The following is a 17745-nucleotide window of genomic DNA, read 5'->3' as shown; positions in this document are numbered from 1 at the left end:
CTGCTCCCATCCCCTTTAGTCGCCTTCTACGAGACATGAGGAATGCATGGGAAGTATTCTTTCTCCCCTATCCCCTAAAGGGGGTGGCCACTGAAAAGTCTCCATAACTGTTGAACTCAGGCCACTTTTTAGCCTCTAGTGCCTTACTCTTAACAACCCACTGGCAAAGGGCAACTTTAGCAGTATTTGAGGTTAACCCAATGTTCCTACCAACTACTGCTACCTATTGTGTCTTTTTATTATTACTGCCTAATGTTACACCCTACTATTTGTACTTAAAGTTTCTACCTAAAGCTCCTGTCTAACATTTCTACCTAATGCTTCCATCTAATGCTTCAACCATTTATCCAAAAGGCAGGGCTAGTGCAAATCCCTCACTGCAGGAAAATCTGGAGTTGTGAGGAATGACTTGTGTGAGTTAAAAGACTAATGCTTTTCTACAATAATCACACTAATCTGTGAACTTCTGAACATTTCAACTATCACAGACATTCTCACAGAAACCTACTGGTCAGTTGTTTGAATTTCTTTGTATAAGTATCTTGGCAATTACTACTTTGTCAACTAATAATGATATATTTTGTCATACTCTTCTGGTATAATACCAACATTCAAAATGCCTTTAAGTATTAGATCATTACAAATTTTAGGGTATTCCAATGACACTGTGACACATTCTTTATATATTCTTTGCAAGTAAATGCTAATGCCATATATTCTTGAAAATATTAGACTTATTACATAACTTTTCTGTGAAGCCAATAATGAAGAGTCTAATCTCACACATTCTGAAATATTTTAAACTTTTATGATACTCAAAATTACTGCTTATGCTGTCTACCTAATGCTGATTGCCTCACTTTAGTACTATCATTGGAAAAACTAGAATATTTTTCTATCATTTTGCTTTGACATTTTGTGATATATTCTTTACACTATTGAGTCCTTTCAACATGATTTCTAATGATTAATAAATATCACCGCCTCACATGCAGAATCATATAAAATATGAATTTTTGTAATGTTCATGCCATAACTCATGCTGACTGTCAGCTTCATTCAACTGCTTAATCAATTTCAGGGAAGATTTCCAAGGAGATTTATTTGATATATTAATGGCATTTTCCTTTATTGATACTTTTGTACAAATTTTATTTGAAATCTGAGAAAATTAAAATTAAGTAAGCGGTTCATAAAACATACATGCATCAATATGGACCGAGTCTGTAATTTTTAGTGTATAACCAAACCATCCTCACATACAACTGTAAGATCTGTCTAGTCTTTGAATTTCATATGGTTGGTGGTCTCAGGGAAAATAATCTGACATCAACACAGCCAGTGAAATGTCTAAATGCTCTATGCTATACTTGAAATATACAATATATAGTACACATAACTAATTTTCATTCATTCACCTAATATGTATTAATACAAAATCTAATCAGTGAAAACATAAATAATATCTTGGTTAAAAGCATCATTACTTTAACACACAAATAATATGTAGTAACCCCTTAGATTTGATTAAAATGCTGCAAGTGACTCTGACCTGGCATTTTGTCCACAGGAAAATGACTACTTTTGATTTCATTTTTAATTAAATGATTCAACAATTCTAATTTCAAATACTTTATGATATATGTATCATGCACAATACACACAAGATTATTTCTTACTTATTCATCTAAAGCATATCACTGGATCTAACAATTAAATAAAGCTTCCTTGGTGTAGTAGTTACCATTGCAGGATATGAATCATGTGCAGGCCTGCAAGGATTCAAATCTTGCACAGGATAGTCAGTATAGAGCCAACCCAGACATTCATCCAAATTTAAAATAACTCTGATTTTTCACTGTGATTTACAAAATTTTATCCTCATTGATCAAGACTTACCATGGATTCTGGCAGACAGAAATGATGATCTGAGGTTGGAATAATTCTAAATATTTTCTTATCTATCTACCTTTCTATCTATATATCTGATGCTCACTCCTTCTGAGAACTCCCATCAAGGGTGTGGCCACAGTAAAAGAGTCTCCATTTGTCCCTGTCCTTACATGCCTCCCTTGCAAGCACCATTTCTCCTCCATTTCTCTCCCTCCAGTACTCTTCCTCTCTATTTCCTTCTGTCACAGGTGGTCTTCCTCTCACACTAACCCCTTTACTCGTATTATCATAAACAACTCCCTTTGTAAATTCCCTGTCTTGCATTCTGATGAGTTTCAGTTGCTGAGGTTACTTTTTTAAAAGTTCTTCAAATGGCTAAAAATGGCTGAAAACTGTTCCAGATGGGATCAAGACTGACAATTATACAATTTGCAGCAGCAGCATAAAACAGTACTATCAATCAAGCAATGTATGTGGTGTGCTACATGTTAGCCCTGCATAATGGTAAAATCTGATCACAGGTACTGATGAGTAGGCAGGTATTCACAACCACATAGACTTGTGAATGAATATTCATATGCATTATAAGATCCCAGTGACATTCAAACTTCTTTTCACACAACACAAGGTAATAGTTTTATATCTGAATGGGAAAGAATGTGTTTTTTAAGGTGAAACCTTTGAGTAAAACCTTTACCACACTCAAAACATGAAAAAGGAGTTTCACCAGTGTGCAGCAGCATATGTCTCTTTAGGCTATTGTTTTTTGTGAATCTCTTCTGACACACATAACACTGAAATGGGCTTCCACCAGAATGAGTGTGTATGTGTCGTTTCAATTCATATTTTGTTGAATACATCTTTCCACAATCTGAACAGTGAAATGGTTTCTCTTGTGAATGAGTATATATATGCCTCTTCATGTTCCCTTTCTGAGAAAACATTCTCTCACAAACTGGACATTGGAATTCTCTTTTATGATTCAGCATATGTTTTTTAAGGTCAGATACTGCTGAATACTTTTTTAAACATTCAGAACACTGAAATTTTCCAGTATGAGTAATCAAGTGTTTTTTAAGAAGTTTCTTTTTATGGAATTCTTCTCCACATATTTCGCACTGGGAAATATGATTCTCTGAAGGGATGATTTGAGACACTTTAGTAATATGGCCCTTTGAGCTCATGTTATTTGTTATAGTAGTCACTCCTGAATACTTTTCAAACTCTTGCACTGGCACTGCACAACCAATTTCACTGGTATCTGCTTTTCCACATCTAGGTATAGATTTTTCATCAATGTAACATAAAAGTTTGTAAACTTTATCAAGGTTTTTACTGGCTGTTTTGCATAAACTTTTCATAAAACTTTCCTCTTTCAGTCTTATGCCTGACAACCGTTTATCAAATAACATATTTGCAGTAGTTTTAATTTTTTCCTTATCACTGTAAATATTAAGATTTTCTTTAAGTCTTTTATCAGTTATGTTCTTATATTCATTAACATTCTCTTCTCTGATATCTGATATTTCTAACTTTAAATAGTCATCAACTAATTTACCAGGCAGTGTACAAATGCTTTGATCAGTTTCATCTTTTTGAAGGATTGATTCAAAAACCATGTCATACAAGACACCATCTGTCTCTGTTGCTATTTCTTTTTTGAGAGAAATTTCTTTAAGGCTTTCATTTCTTATAGAATGTAAAAGCTCTGATTTTAAATAATTTTCAACTCCTTCACCAGGAGTTACACACAAATCTTCCTTAATTTCACCTTTTGTAGAACCTAACTCTGAATCCTGGTCACATGAAAATATATCCACATAACTTTTATGGCTACAAATCTCAAAAAGTTCTTTTTTGACACAATCTTCATCAGATTGAAATATCTTTCTAACCCCTTTATTAAAGGCTTTATGAGGATTTTTCTTATTCTGCTTCTTTTCATGATGTTTCTCAGTTTTGTTACTATGTGTTATAAGGTGTCTCTTGAGGCTATTGCTCCTTGTAAATGTCTTTTGGCACACAGAACACTGGAATGGATTATCCTCAGAATGAGTAAGAATATGTATTTTGAGTTCATACTTGGTGGTGTACTTTTTAATACACTTGGAACAATGAAATGGTTTTTCCCCAGTATGAGTCAATATGTGTCTTTTTAAATTACCCTTCTGTGAAAATCCTCTTTCACACACAGAGCAAAAAAACACATTCTGCCTTAAAGTCGAATTATATGACATTTTATGATTGGGGGCCATCGTGAAATGTACCATATATAATACAGGACAATAAAATCTTAGGCCACAGAATACCTGGGAAAAATAGGCTTAGTGCATCATATTACAGATATCAGTTTCATAATAAGTTTCGTCTTGATTTTTTCACTCTAAAAAAAATCTTGCTTATTTGTATATACACAAGAAAACAAATCTGATGCAAATCATTTCAAATTATTAATGGCCCTAAACATTCCTTCATTTATACAGTGCATACAGTATAAACCAGTACAGATGCTTTGTAACCAAATAAATAAGCACAGAATCAAGCAAGAATTTTCTACGCTAATTGGTTTTCTATTTACCTTCTTGATTCACACCATGGAACAATTGACTATACACTACGGTAAAATACAAAGAGAAATAATATCATTATAACTTCAAGACTGAAGATAATTTCCAAAACATTTAAATATGAGTGCTTCTGGGAATAAATTTCTAACTTTATGATGACTTTACAGAGTGTTTTCTACAGCAATTCTGATGTCTTGGTTCACTTCCACATTAGGCTTGCTTCATTGACAGGTTATTCAAAAGAAGCTCTAACAATTTCTTCTCTGGCATAATCACTGCAACACATTTCTACCTGCAAATTGCATTAATAATCAGCTTTTGAGACTTATGTACATACTGCAAAAAAGACAATTTATTTTGATATGATTATCTAAGCCTAAGAAGGGCAAGTCAAGATGCTTATGGTTGTAAAACCCGTCAAAGTTTAATTTTGGTTAACACTATAGTAATACTCATATTAAAGAAACCCCTGATAACTCAGTATTCAATTACTCATAATCTGTGTAAACTCAGTATGGCTCTGGCTATTACTGGGAAACACATGGCAACATGGATGCTAAGCTGGTAGCTCTGTTCTAGTGCATGGCATCATTAGTTACCACATGGCTGTCACAATAAGAGGAATCATTAGTTACCACATGGCTGTCACAATAAGCGGATAAGCAAAGGTATTCTCATGCATAATTACATATTCTCATTCTTACTGGGACTGCAAGCTTATAATGTCTTCCAGGACAAGCTTATATAAATTGCCAACCTCTTGTAACCCCTTTGGGAGCAAGGGGACCAAGTTTAAAGGCATGACCATTGAAAAAAAGTTGAAAGAGCTCCACTGCATAAATGGTAGTGCCTCTAAATACATGGTGTGTGAAGATTTTAGTCATTAAGTATTGTACACAGTGTAAAGTGACTGTACAGGACATTATTGTAAACATCAGTGCCTCTTGTTCAGTATGACAATAAATCTTGTGGTGTTAAGTGATAATTCAAATACAGCATGTACAGCTTGAATTAAGGGTGTTATGCAACAACTGTTGAGCTCCATAACTGTGTTATGCACTTTATACTACCACCACCATTTGCACCGCTGCAAACTGTTTCAAAACTTATTCATACAAGTCCCCCATAAAACTGTTTCCAAAGCTGCATTATACGTATTTTCATGTCTATTTCAGTATTAAGCCATGTTTTTGGGGATTTATGATACCTTAAAAAATCCACCAAGTCAGCAAAGCGTGAGGCTCGTATGAGTGAAGTTATCAAGCGGTCACTCTAACCCTATTAACCACCTATCAGTAGTTCTAAAGTAATGTGGTTATGCAAACACATTGTAATATGATATACCATAGTCAGATGAGAGACTGCAACGCTCAACCCATGGTCTTTAATCCTACCAAGACCAGAAAGAATTATCAAATGAAAGTAAATTCAGCAGGTCACTAAATTCGCCCACCAATGACTTGAAAGAATCCCAAAAAGGGACTTATTCTATACTGTTGCAGCTGTGGATGAGTTAAGCATCCTGAAATCTGATTTTACCTACATGACAAACTTTATGACCAAATGAGGGCAGAAAGTTCATTAATTCCAATCAAATTAAATGCACTCAAATGAGTAATTTCATAAATACAATAAATTAATGATAATGCATGCTTCACTGATACACTCCTATCCCTTACTAATGAGAGCAGCAGTTTGAAGATATAATCTTTTCCTTTGTTTAGGAAGAGCATTTCAAAAAGTGATCATCAATTCTTGATAATACAATACTATGATATTTTCAAATCATTATAGAACTTAGTATTTACCTTGCACTCATGGTAATGCTGACTTGTATTTATATATATTCTAATATACTTTGTCGCTGTCTCCCACGTTGGCAAGGTAGCGCAAGGAAACAGATGAAAGAATGGCCCAACCCACCCACATACACATGTATATACATAAATGCCCACACAGGAAGATATGCATACCTATACATTTCAACATTTTATCTTTACTATACTTTGTTGCTGTCTCCTGCTTTAGTTTGGCAGCGCAAGGAAACAGACGAAAGAATGGCCTAACCCACCCACATACACATGTATATACATACATGTCCACACACGCACATAAACATACCTATATATCTCAACATATACATACATATACAGATACATACATACACATGTACATATTCATACTGTCTGCCTTCATCCATTCCCGTTGCCACCCCGCCATACATGAAATGGCACCTCCTTACCCCCCCCCCCTGCGTGTGTGAGGTAGCGCTAGGAAAAGACAACAAAGGCCACATTCCTTCACACTCAGTCTCTAGCTGTCATGTGTAATGCACCAAAACCACAGCTCCCTTTCCACATCCAGGCCATACAAAAGTTTCCATGGTATACTCCACATACCCTGGTTCAATCCATTGATATCACATACACCCCAGTATATGACATCGTTACAATTCACTCTATTCCTTGCACACCTATCACCCTCCTGTATGTTCAGGCCCCGATTGCTCAAAATCTTTTTCACTCCATCCTTCCACCTCCACTTTGGTCTCCCACTTCTCATTCCCTCCACCTCTGACACACATATCCTCTTTGTCAATCTTTCCTCACTCATTCTCTCCATGTGACCAAACCATTTCAATATGCCCTCTTCTGGTCTCTCAACCATACTCTTATTACCACACATCCCTCTTACCCTTTCATTACTTACTCGATCAAACCACCTCACATCACATATTGTCCTCAAACATCTCATTTCCAACACATCTACCCTCCTCCACACAACTCTATGCTCATGCCTCACAACCATATAAGACTGATGGAACCACTATTCCTTCAAACATACCCATTTTTGCTCTCCAAGATAACGTTCTCATCTTCCACACATTCTTCAGAGCTCCCAGAACCTTCGCCCCCTTCCCTATTCTGTGACTCATATCCACTTCCATGGCTCCATCCGCTGCTAAATCTACTCCCAGATATCTAAAACATTTCAATTCCTCCAGTTTTTCTTCATTCAAACTTACCTCTCAGTTTACTTGCCCCTCAACCCTACTGAACCTAATAACCTTGCTCTTACTTACATTGACTCTCAGCTTTCTTCTTTCACACAATTTACCAAACTCAGTCACCATCTTCTGCAGTTTCTCACCCGAATCAGCCACCAGCACTGTATCATCAGTGAACAACAACTGACTCGCTTCCCAAGCCCTCTCATCCACAACAGACTGCATACTTGCCCCTCTCTCCAAAACTCTTGCATTCACCTCCCTAACAACCCCATCCATTAAGAAATTAAACAGCCATGGAGACATCACACAACCATGCCACAAACCAACATTCATTGGGAACCAATCACTTTTCTCTCTTCCTACTCATACACATGCCTTACTTCCTTAATAAAAACTTTTCACTGCTTCTTGCAACTTACCTTCCACACCATATACTCTTAATACCTTCCACAGAGCATCTCTATCAACTCTACATATGCCTTCTCCAGACCCATAAATGCTACATATAAATCCATCTGTTTTTCTAAGTATTTCTCACATACATTCATCAAAGCAAACACCTGATCCAAACATCCTCTACCACTTCTGAAACCACACTGCTCTTCCCCATCTGATGCTCTGTGCATGCCTTCACCCTCTCAATCAATACCCTCCCATATAATTTCTCAGGAATACTCAACAAACTTATACCTCTGTAATTTGAACACTCACTCTTATCCCCTTTGCCTTTATACAATGGCATTATGCATGCATTCCACCAATCCTCAGGCACTTCACCATGAGCCATACATACATTGAATGTTCTCACCAACCAGTGAACAACACAGTAACCCCCTTTTTTAATAAATTCCACTGCAATACCATCCAAACCTGCCACCTTGCTGGTTTCATCTCCTGCAAAGCTTTCACTACCTCTTCTCTGTTTACCAAACCATTCTCCCTGACCCTCTCACTTCGCACACCACCTCAACCAAAACACCCTATATCTGCCACTTTATCATCAAACACATTCAACAAACCTTCAAAATACTCACTTCATCTCCTTCTCACTTCACCACTACTTGTTATTACCTCCCAATTAGCCCCCTTCACCGATATTCCCATTTGTTCTCTTGTCTTACACACATTATTTACCTCCTTCCAAAACATCTTTTCATTCTCACTAAAATCTAATGATACTCTCTCACCCCATCTCTCATTTGCCCTCTTTTTCACCTCTTGCACCTTTCTCTTGACCTCCTGTCTCTTTCTTTTATACATCTCCCAGTCATTTGCACTATTTCCCTGCAAAAATTGTCCAAATGCCTCTCTCTTCTCTTTCACTAACAATCTTACTTCTTCATCCCACCACTCTACCCTTTCTAATCTGCCCACCTCCCACTTTTCTCATGCCACAGGCATCTTTTGCACAAGCCATCACTGCTTCCCTAAATACATCCCATTCCTCCCCCACTCCCCTTACATCATTTACTCTCACCTTTTTCCATTCTGCACTCAATCTCTCCTGGTACATCCTCATACAAGTCTCCTTTCCAAGCTCACTTACTCTCACCACTCTCTTCACCCCAACATTCTTTCTTCTTTTCTGAAAACCTTTACATATCTTCACCTTCGCCTCCACAAGATAATGATCAGACATCCCTCCAATTGCCCCTCTCAGCACATTAACATCCAAAAGTCTCCTTTCACGCACCTATCAATTAACACGTAATCCAATAATGCTCTCTGCCCATCTTTTCCACTCACATAAGTATACTTATGTATATTTCTCTTTTTAAACCAGGTATTCCCAATCATCAGTCCTTTTTTCAACACACACAAATGTACAAGCTCTTCACCATTTTCATTTACAACACTGAAGACCCCATGTACACCAATTATACCCTCAACTGCCACATTACTCACCTTTGCATTCAAATCACCCATCACTATAATCCGGTCTTGTGCATCAAAGCGGCTTGTACAAATACTAATTTTACTTTCAATTCATCAACTGCTGATGTGCCATATATGGTATGGTATGCCTCTGGTAGCTGACTGTGAGTGTGCTATATACAATCAGGGGTTTCCAAAAATCTTGCATGTAGTAAGTAGGGAAGTAGAGTCAGAAAACAATTACTGACAAAACTCAAAGTTGACATATCCTTTACCCATATCTGGTCTGTAACCATCAAAATGCTGAGGAGGAAAGTACATCAAGTTCATGCTGCCACAGTAGTACAAGAAAATGTATAAAAGTAATGCAATAATACATTAGCACTGAAGACAAAACCATTTGACATCCAAGCTAGTTTTGATGTGGAGGTACAATAGTAATAAACCAAACAAAATCATTTAGTATCCAAAGCCATTAGGGCTATGGAGACAAACCAGTAACCTATCCCACCCTGAAACTATTGAACGATAATCAGTGCTTAAATGCTCCTTCGTAATCGTGCAGATTACAGTAAGCTTTTCAATTCTGATCATGAAACATGGACAGATTTTCCGATTTTATGTTTAATACATTTTTAGCTTCTATGTTTATATGTATGTAACTTAAATTCAACTTACAAATTACATTGTTATAGGTAAAAATCTATATTAGCTCAGTACTGATATTTGATTTGGATACTTAATAAGTCTGTTTTGCAATGCTGGTATTTCAAAGAAGGCAGTAACAGTTGTCAGAACATGAATCTGAACTTTACATAGAATTCAACAATATCAAATAAGGCAATAATAGTGAGAATTCTGCATACCAAGGTAATTATGAGGTTGATTAATGTAAAAGTTATTCTTTTTTTTTTTTTTGCTTTGTCGCTGTCTCCCGCGTTTGCGAGGTAGCGCAAGGAAACAGACGAAAGAAATGGCCCAACCCACCCCCATACACATGTATATACATACGTCCACACACGCAAATATCCATACCTACACAGCTTTCCATGATTTACCCGACGCTTCACATGCCCTGATTCAATCCACTGACAGCACGTCAACCCCGGTATACCACATCGTGAATCATAGGGTGGGGGAGGGGGCAAAAATCCTGGGAGCCTTTAAGAATGTGGGGAAGTCGAGAACATTATCTCGGAAAGCAAAAAATGGGTATGGTTGAAGGAATAGTGGTTCCAACAATGTTGTATGGTTGCGAGGCGTGGGCTATGGATAGAGTTGTGCACAGGAGGGTGGATGTGCTGGAAATGAGATGTTTGAGGACAATGTGTGGTGTGAGGTGGTTTGATCGAGTAAGTAATGTAAGGGTAAGAGAGACGTGTGGAAATAAAAAGAGCGTGGTTGAGAGAGCAGAAGAGGGTGTTCTGAAATGGTTTGGGCACATGGAGAGAATGAGTGAGGAAAGATTGACCAAGAGGATATATGTGTCGGAGGTGGAGGGAACGAGGAGAAGTGGGAGACCAAATATTATATATATATATTTATTTATTTTTATTATACTTTGTCGCTGTCTCCCGCGTTTGCGAGGTAGCGCAAGGAAACAGACGAAAGAAATGGCCCAACCCCCCCCCATACACATGTATATACATACGTCCACACACGCAAAAATACATACCTACACAGCTTTCCATGGTTTACCCCAGACGCTTGACATGCCTTGATTCAATCCACTGACAGCACGTCAACCCCGGTATACCACATCGCTCCAACTCACTCTATTCCTTGCCCTCCTTTCACCCTCCTGCATGTTCAGGCCCCGATTACACAAAATCTTTTTCACTCCATCTTTCCACCTCCAATTTGGTCTCCCTCTTCTCCTCGTTCCCTCCACCTCCGACACATATATCCTCTTGGTCAATCTTTCCTCACTCATTCTCTCCATGTGCCCAAACCACTTCAAAACACCCTCTTCTGCTCTCTCAACCACGCTCTTTTTATTTCCACACATCTCTCTCACCCTTACGTTACTCACTCGATCAAACCACCTCACACCACACATTGTCCTCAAACATCTCATTTCCAGCACATCCATCCTCCTGCGCACAACTCTATCCATAGCCCACGCCTCGCAACCATACAACATTGTTGGAACCACTATTCCTTCAAACATACCCATTTTTGCTTTCCGAGATAATGTTCTCGACTTCCACACATTCTTCAAAGCTCCCAGAATTTTCGCCCCCTCCCCCACCCTATGATCCACTTCCGCTTCCATGGTTCCATCCGCTGCCAGATCCACTCCCAGATATCTAAAACACTTCACTTCCTCCAGTTTTTCTCCATTCAAACTCACCTCCCAATTGACTTGACCCTCAACCCTACTGTACCTAATAACCTTGCTCTTATTCACATTTACTCTTAACTTTCTTCTTTCACACACTTTACCAAACTCAGTCACCAGCTTCTGCAGTTTCTCACATGAATCAGCCACCAGCGCTGTATCATCAGCGAACAACAACTGACTCACTTCCCAAGCTCTCTCATCCCCAACAGACTTCATACTTGCCCCTCTTTCCAAAACTCTTGCATTCACCTCCCTAACAACCCCATCCATAAACAAATTAAACAACCATGGAGACATCACACACCCCTGCCGCAAACCTACATTCACTGAGAACCTATCACTTTCCTCTCTTCCTACACGTACACATGCCTTACATCCTCGATAAAAACTTTTCACTGCTTCTAACAACTTGCCTCCCACACAAAATATTCTTAATACCTTCCACAGAGTATCTCTATCAACTCTATCATATGCCTTCTCCAGATCCATACATGCTACATTCAAATCCATTTGCTTTTCTAAGTATTTCTCATACATTCTTCAAAGCAAAGACCTGATCCACACATCCTCTACCACTTCTGAAAACACAATGCTCTTTCCCAATCTGATGCTCTGTACATGCCTTCACCCTCTCAATCAATACCCTCCCATATAACTTACCAGGAATACTCAACAAACTTATACCTCTGTAATTTGAGCACTCACTCTTATCCCCTTTGCCTTTGTACAATGGCACTATGCACGCATTCCGCCAATCCTCAGGCACCTCACCATGAGTCATACATACATTAAATAACTTTACCAACCAGTCAACAATACAGTCACCCCCTTTTTTAATAAATTCCACTGCAATACCATCCAAACCTGTTGCCTTGCCGGCTTTCATCTTTCATATTCCTATGAGTCCACGGGGAAAATAAAACACGAAAAGTTCCTATGTGCACTTTCGTGTAATAATCACATCATCAGGGGAGACACAAGAGAGAAATATAACAGTCAGTTGATATACATCTAAGAGACGAAGCTAGGATGCCATTTGGTAAACATGTGATTGTCCAAAACATACAACAAGCGTTCATAAACTTATCATTTTACAAATCTTATTAACAATAAAGTTATCTAATTTGTATAGACCATCACTAATATTAAGATTATAATTCTTTGTGTATTTAATAATAGAAGATTCAATGATATTTCTCCTGGTAATAGAGTTAGAGTTAATAACTGAGATGACGTTACTCCAGTCAATACAATGATCATAGTTTTTAACGTGATTAAACAAAGCATTTGATTCTTGTCCCATTCTTATACTACATTTATGTTGCTTAAGTCTAACAGAAAGATTCTTACCATTCTGACCAACATAAAATTTATCAGTTTCCACTAAGCACTTTATAGATGCATCCAAGAGAATTTTCTGGTAAATTCCTGATTAAGATATTCTTTACAGTATTATTGTTGCTAAAGGCAACATTTACATTAAAGGATTTAAGCAACATGGGAAGCAAAGTGAAATTATTATTAAAAGGAAGAACTAAGAGATTCTTGGTGTCAATGGGAGGTTTGGGCTCAACTCTATAAAATGATTTCCCCATGGATTCATAGGAATATCTTGATCATGCGCAAAATTCTGATCTTTTCCAATATATATATATATATATATATATATATATATATATATATATATATATATATATATATATATACATATATATATATTTTTTTGCTTTGTCGCTGTCTCCCGCATTTGCGAGGTAGCGCAAGGAAACAGACGAAAGAAATGGCCCAACCCACCCCCATACACATGTATATACATACGTCCACACACGCAAATATATATACCTACACAGCTTTCCATGGTTTACCCCAGACGCTTCACATGCCCTGATTCAATCCACTGACAGCACGTCAACCCCGGTATACCACGTCGATCCAATTCACTCTATTCCTTGCCCTCCTTTCACCCTCCTGCATGTTCAGGCCCCGATCACACAAAATCTTTTTCACTCCATCTTTCCATCCCCAATTTGGTCTCCCACTTCTCCTCGTTCCCTCCACCTCTGACACATATATCCTCTTGGTCAATCTTTCCTCACTCATTCTCTCCATGTGCCCAAACCATTTCAAAACACCCTCTTCTGCTCTCTCAACCACGCTCTTTTTATTTCCACACATCTCTCTTACCCTTACGTTACTTACTCGATCAAACCACCTCACACCACACATTGTCCTCAAACATCTCATTTCCAGCACATCCATCCTCCTGCGCACAACTCTATCTATAGCCCACGCCTCGCAACCATACAACATTGTTGGAACCACTATTCCTTCAAACATACCCATTTTTGCTTTCCGAGATAGTGTTCTCGACTTCCACACATTCTTCAAGGCTCCCAGAATTTTCGCCCCCTCCCCCACCCTATGATCCACTTCCGCTTCCATGGTTCCATCCGCTGCCAGATCCACTCCCAGATATCTAAAACACTTTACTTCCTCCAGTTTTTCTCCATTCAAACTTACCTCCCAATTGACTTGACCCTCAACCCCACTGTACCTAATAACCTTGCTCTTATTCACATTTACTCTTAACTTTCTTCTTTCTTCTTTATTTTACTATATTATCATTTTCATTTTGATTTGTCGCTGTCTCCCGCGTCAGCGAGGTAGCGCAAGGCAACAGACAAAAGAAATGGCCCAACTCACCCACATGCACATGTATATACATACACGTCCACACACGCAAATATACATACCTATACATCTCAACGTATACATATATATATACACACACAGACATACATATATACCCATGTATATCATTCATAGTCTGCCTTTATTCATTCCCATTGCCAACCCGCCACACATGAAATAACAACCCCCTCCCCCTTCAAGTATGCGAGGTAGCGCTAGGAAAAGACAACTAGGGCCACATTCGTTAACACTCAGTCTCAAGCTGTCGTGTAATAATGCACCGAAACCACAGCTCCCTTTCCAAATCCAGGCCCCTCAGACTTTCCATGGTTTACCCCAGACACTTCACATGCCCTGATTCAATCCAATGACAGACCCCGGTATACCACATCGTTCCAATTCACTCTATTCCTTGCACGCCTTTCACCCTCCTGCATGTTCTGGCCCTCATCACTCAAAATCTTTTTCACTCCATCTTTCCACCTCCAATTTAGTCTCCCACTTCTCCTTGTTCCCTCCATCTCTGACACATATATCCTCTTGGTCAATCTTTCCTCACTCATTCTCTGCATGTGACCAAACCATTTAAAAACACCCTCTTCTGCTCTCTCAACCACATTCTTTTTATTACATCTCTCTTACCCTATTATTACTTACTCGATCAAACCACCTCACACCACATATTGTCCTCAAACATCTCATTTCCATCACATCCACCCTCCTCTGCACAACTCTATCTATAGCCCACGCCTTGCAACCACATCACATTGTTGGAACCACTATGCCTTCAAACATACCCATTTTTGCTTTCCGAGATAACGTTCTCGACTTCCACACATTCTTCAACACTCCCATAACTTTCGCCCCCTTCCCTACCCTATGATTCACTTCCACTTCCATGGTTCGATCCGCTGCCAAATCCATTCCCAGATATCTAAAACACTTCACTTCCTCCAGTCTTTCTCCATTCAAACTTACCTCCCAATTAACTTGTCCCTCAACCCTACTGTACCTAATAACCTTGCTCTTATTCACATTTATATATATATATATATATATATATATATATATATATATATATATATATATATATATATATATATATATATGCAAAGCCATCTTAACGGTGAAATTCATCAAAGGGGTAACACTGGGCGATCCACACCTTAAGTTTAATATAATGTCTGCGTATTTTCAATATCATTTCTGCCACTAGGCGAGGTTTTTCTGGGTTTCGATGATATTCAAAAGTATTTCTACTTTTACATTAACCCCAAAGTTTGCCTTGTATCCATAACAGTTATCCCTATTTTCTATCCTCCGATAAATCAACGTACTCCAAATCATGCTCAGCATTTTATTATATCATCTAAACAACATAAGCTTTGCAGAACACAGTCAATATCTAAAGTCAACCGATGCGGAGCTAAAGTGATACACTATACTAAACCAAATTTTTACCTTGTTAATTTCATCAGTTCACTTTAATGATGCCTTACAGGTCTGCAAGACTGACGCTTTGATTTAATTCTACTGCTCCTCAGCCGGTATCATTGTTACCCTAGGCCACTCTTATAGCCACCTCTTATTAGAGTCGCTGTTATGACAAAAACTGAGTACATCTTGAGACTAGTGGAGTATATGGCTTAATATTTCATAAACTTACCGTCATATGACATATATCCATATCTTTATATTTAATTGAGTGATTAGAATTATGAATTAACTAGTGTACATAACATGATGTAGAAGTTATGTATTTTAATAACAAAGTGTATCTAAAATTTCCAAATGTACTGAATAAAAATAAATGAAATACTTTTCAATCGTTATGCGATAGTTTTCCTCACCTGCTTTGGGAACTGGAAAAGTTCGCTGTCTATCTCACTCGCCGGAGACCTTGCTGGCTATATAACTGATAGCGGAACATATGAAAATCCCTAAAACAATTCAGATATAAAGGATAAGAATACACAGTGGTATAATACAGAACATGTTCAGCACTATGGCGACATCATATAGAAGCTGAAATCAGGGTGCAATGATAAATCAAGGTCATCCTAGTAAATTCATTTACTGCCCTCATGAAACCAAACATAAATAAGAAAAGGAATAATATCAAAGCCCCATTTTAACAAAATACCGTGAGATTAAATGTAATGTAAGTTACTAACTTCCACTGAAGCAAAGAGCACCTTCAGTGTGCTAATGAATTTTCATGGCCATTTCTGTTTACGCTTTACAGTGAACGTTTTCCTTACTCAAGTCAGCATGTATTAGCCTATCCAACTTGGTGTTGTGATGAGGTAGCTGACCATGATCTACACCCTCCTCAGCCCCTTCGGTTCGTATCCTGAGTATGGCTGTCGACCTACAACCAACTCAGCTGTTAGTTCTCCTTTTGGAACTTGGTGTCTAGTTAAGGCTAGTATGTGTCTCTATGCGAATACCCTGCGTGTCACAGAGTTTTACACTCGTTTTGCCCCGTCTCTTAACCTTGTATATATATATATATATATATATATATATATATATATATATATATATATATATATATATATATATATATATATAAAGATGAAAGATGGCAAGGCAGCAGGATTGGATGGTATTGCAGTGGAATTTATTAAAAAAGGGGGTGACTGTATTGTTGACTGGTTGGTAAGGTTATTTAATATATGTATGACTCATGGTGAGGTGCCTGAGGATTGGCGGAATGCGTGCATAGTGCCATTGTACAAAGGCAAAGGGGATAAGAGTGAGTGCTCAAATTACAGAGGTATAAGTTTGTTGAGTATTCCTGGTAAATTATATGGGAGGGTATTGATTGAGAGGGTGAAGGCATGTACAGAGCATCAGATTGGGGAAGAGCAGTGCGGTTTCAGAAGTGGTAGAGGATGTGTGGATCAGGTGTTTGCTTTGAAGAATGTATGTGAGAAATACTTAGAAAAGCAAATGGATTTGTATGTAGCATTTATGGATCTGGAGAAGGCATATGATAGAGTTGATAGAGATGCTCTGTGGAAGGTATTAAGAATATATGGTGTGGGAGGCAAGTTGTTAGAAGCAGTGAAAAGTTTTTATCGAGGATGTAAGGCATGTGTACGTGTAGGAAGAGAGGAAAGTGATTGGTTCTCAGTGAATGTAGGTTTGCGGCAGGGGTGTGTGATGTCTCCATGGTTGTTTAATTTGTTTATGGATGGGGTTGTTAGGGAGGTAAATGCAAGAGTTTTGGAAAGAGGGGCAAGTATGAAGTCTGTTGGGGATGAGAGAGCTTGGGAAGTGAGTCAGTTGTTGTTCGCTGATGATACAGCGCTGGTGGCTGATTCATGTGAGAAACTGCAGAAGCTGGTGACTGAGTTTGG

The 17745-nt window shown here is 38.2% G+C and overlaps 1 protein-coding gene across 4 annotated transcripts; it reads right to left on the bottom strand.

The window, feature by feature from the left end:
* Nucleotides 1–1112: 1112 nt before the first annotated feature.
* Nucleotides 1113–16776, bottom strand: LOC139765079 (uncharacterized). 4 transcript variants are annotated; one of them, XM_071692218.1, is made up of 3 exons: nucleotides 16642–16776; nucleotides 16231–16320; nucleotides 1113–4752 (listed from the first exon to the last, which is right to left on the bottom strand). In XM_071692218.1, exon 3 carries the CDS (start codon nucleotides 4161–4163, stop codon nucleotides 2508–2510), a length of 1656 nt encoding a protein of 551 aa, XP_071548319.1. In that variant the 5' UTR covers nucleotides 4164–4752; nucleotides 16231–16320; nucleotides 16642–16776; the 3' UTR covers nucleotides 1113–2507. The 4 variants fall into 4 exon arrangements, with proteins under 4 accessions (XP_071548319.1, XP_071548321.1, XP_071548318.1 ...); XM_071692220.1 differs by lacking the exon at nucleotides 16231–16320 and having other exon boundaries at nucleotides 16642–16762; XM_071692217.1 differs by lacking the exons at nucleotides 16231–16320; nucleotides 16642–16776 and adding an exon at nucleotides 15842–15989.
* Between the last annotated feature and the right edge of the window lie 969 nt (nucleotides 16777–17745).

Source organism: Panulirus ornatus, chromosome 52 (assembly GCF_036320965.1).
Source record: "Panulirus ornatus isolate Po-2019 chromosome 52, ASM3632096v1, whole genome shotgun sequence".
NCBI lineage: Eukaryota > Metazoa > Arthropoda > Malacostraca > Decapoda > Palinuridae > Panulirus > Panulirus ornatus.
Note: the sequence above shows the minus strand (reverse complement) of the source record. Positions and strands in the feature narration are given on the sequence as shown.

Bases quoted from the DNA above. Each gene is read 5' to 3' on its own strand.
- LOC139765079 (XM_071692218.1), bottom strand. From the start codon at position 4,163: ATGGTACATTTCACGATGGCCCCCAATCATAAAATGTCATATAATTCG.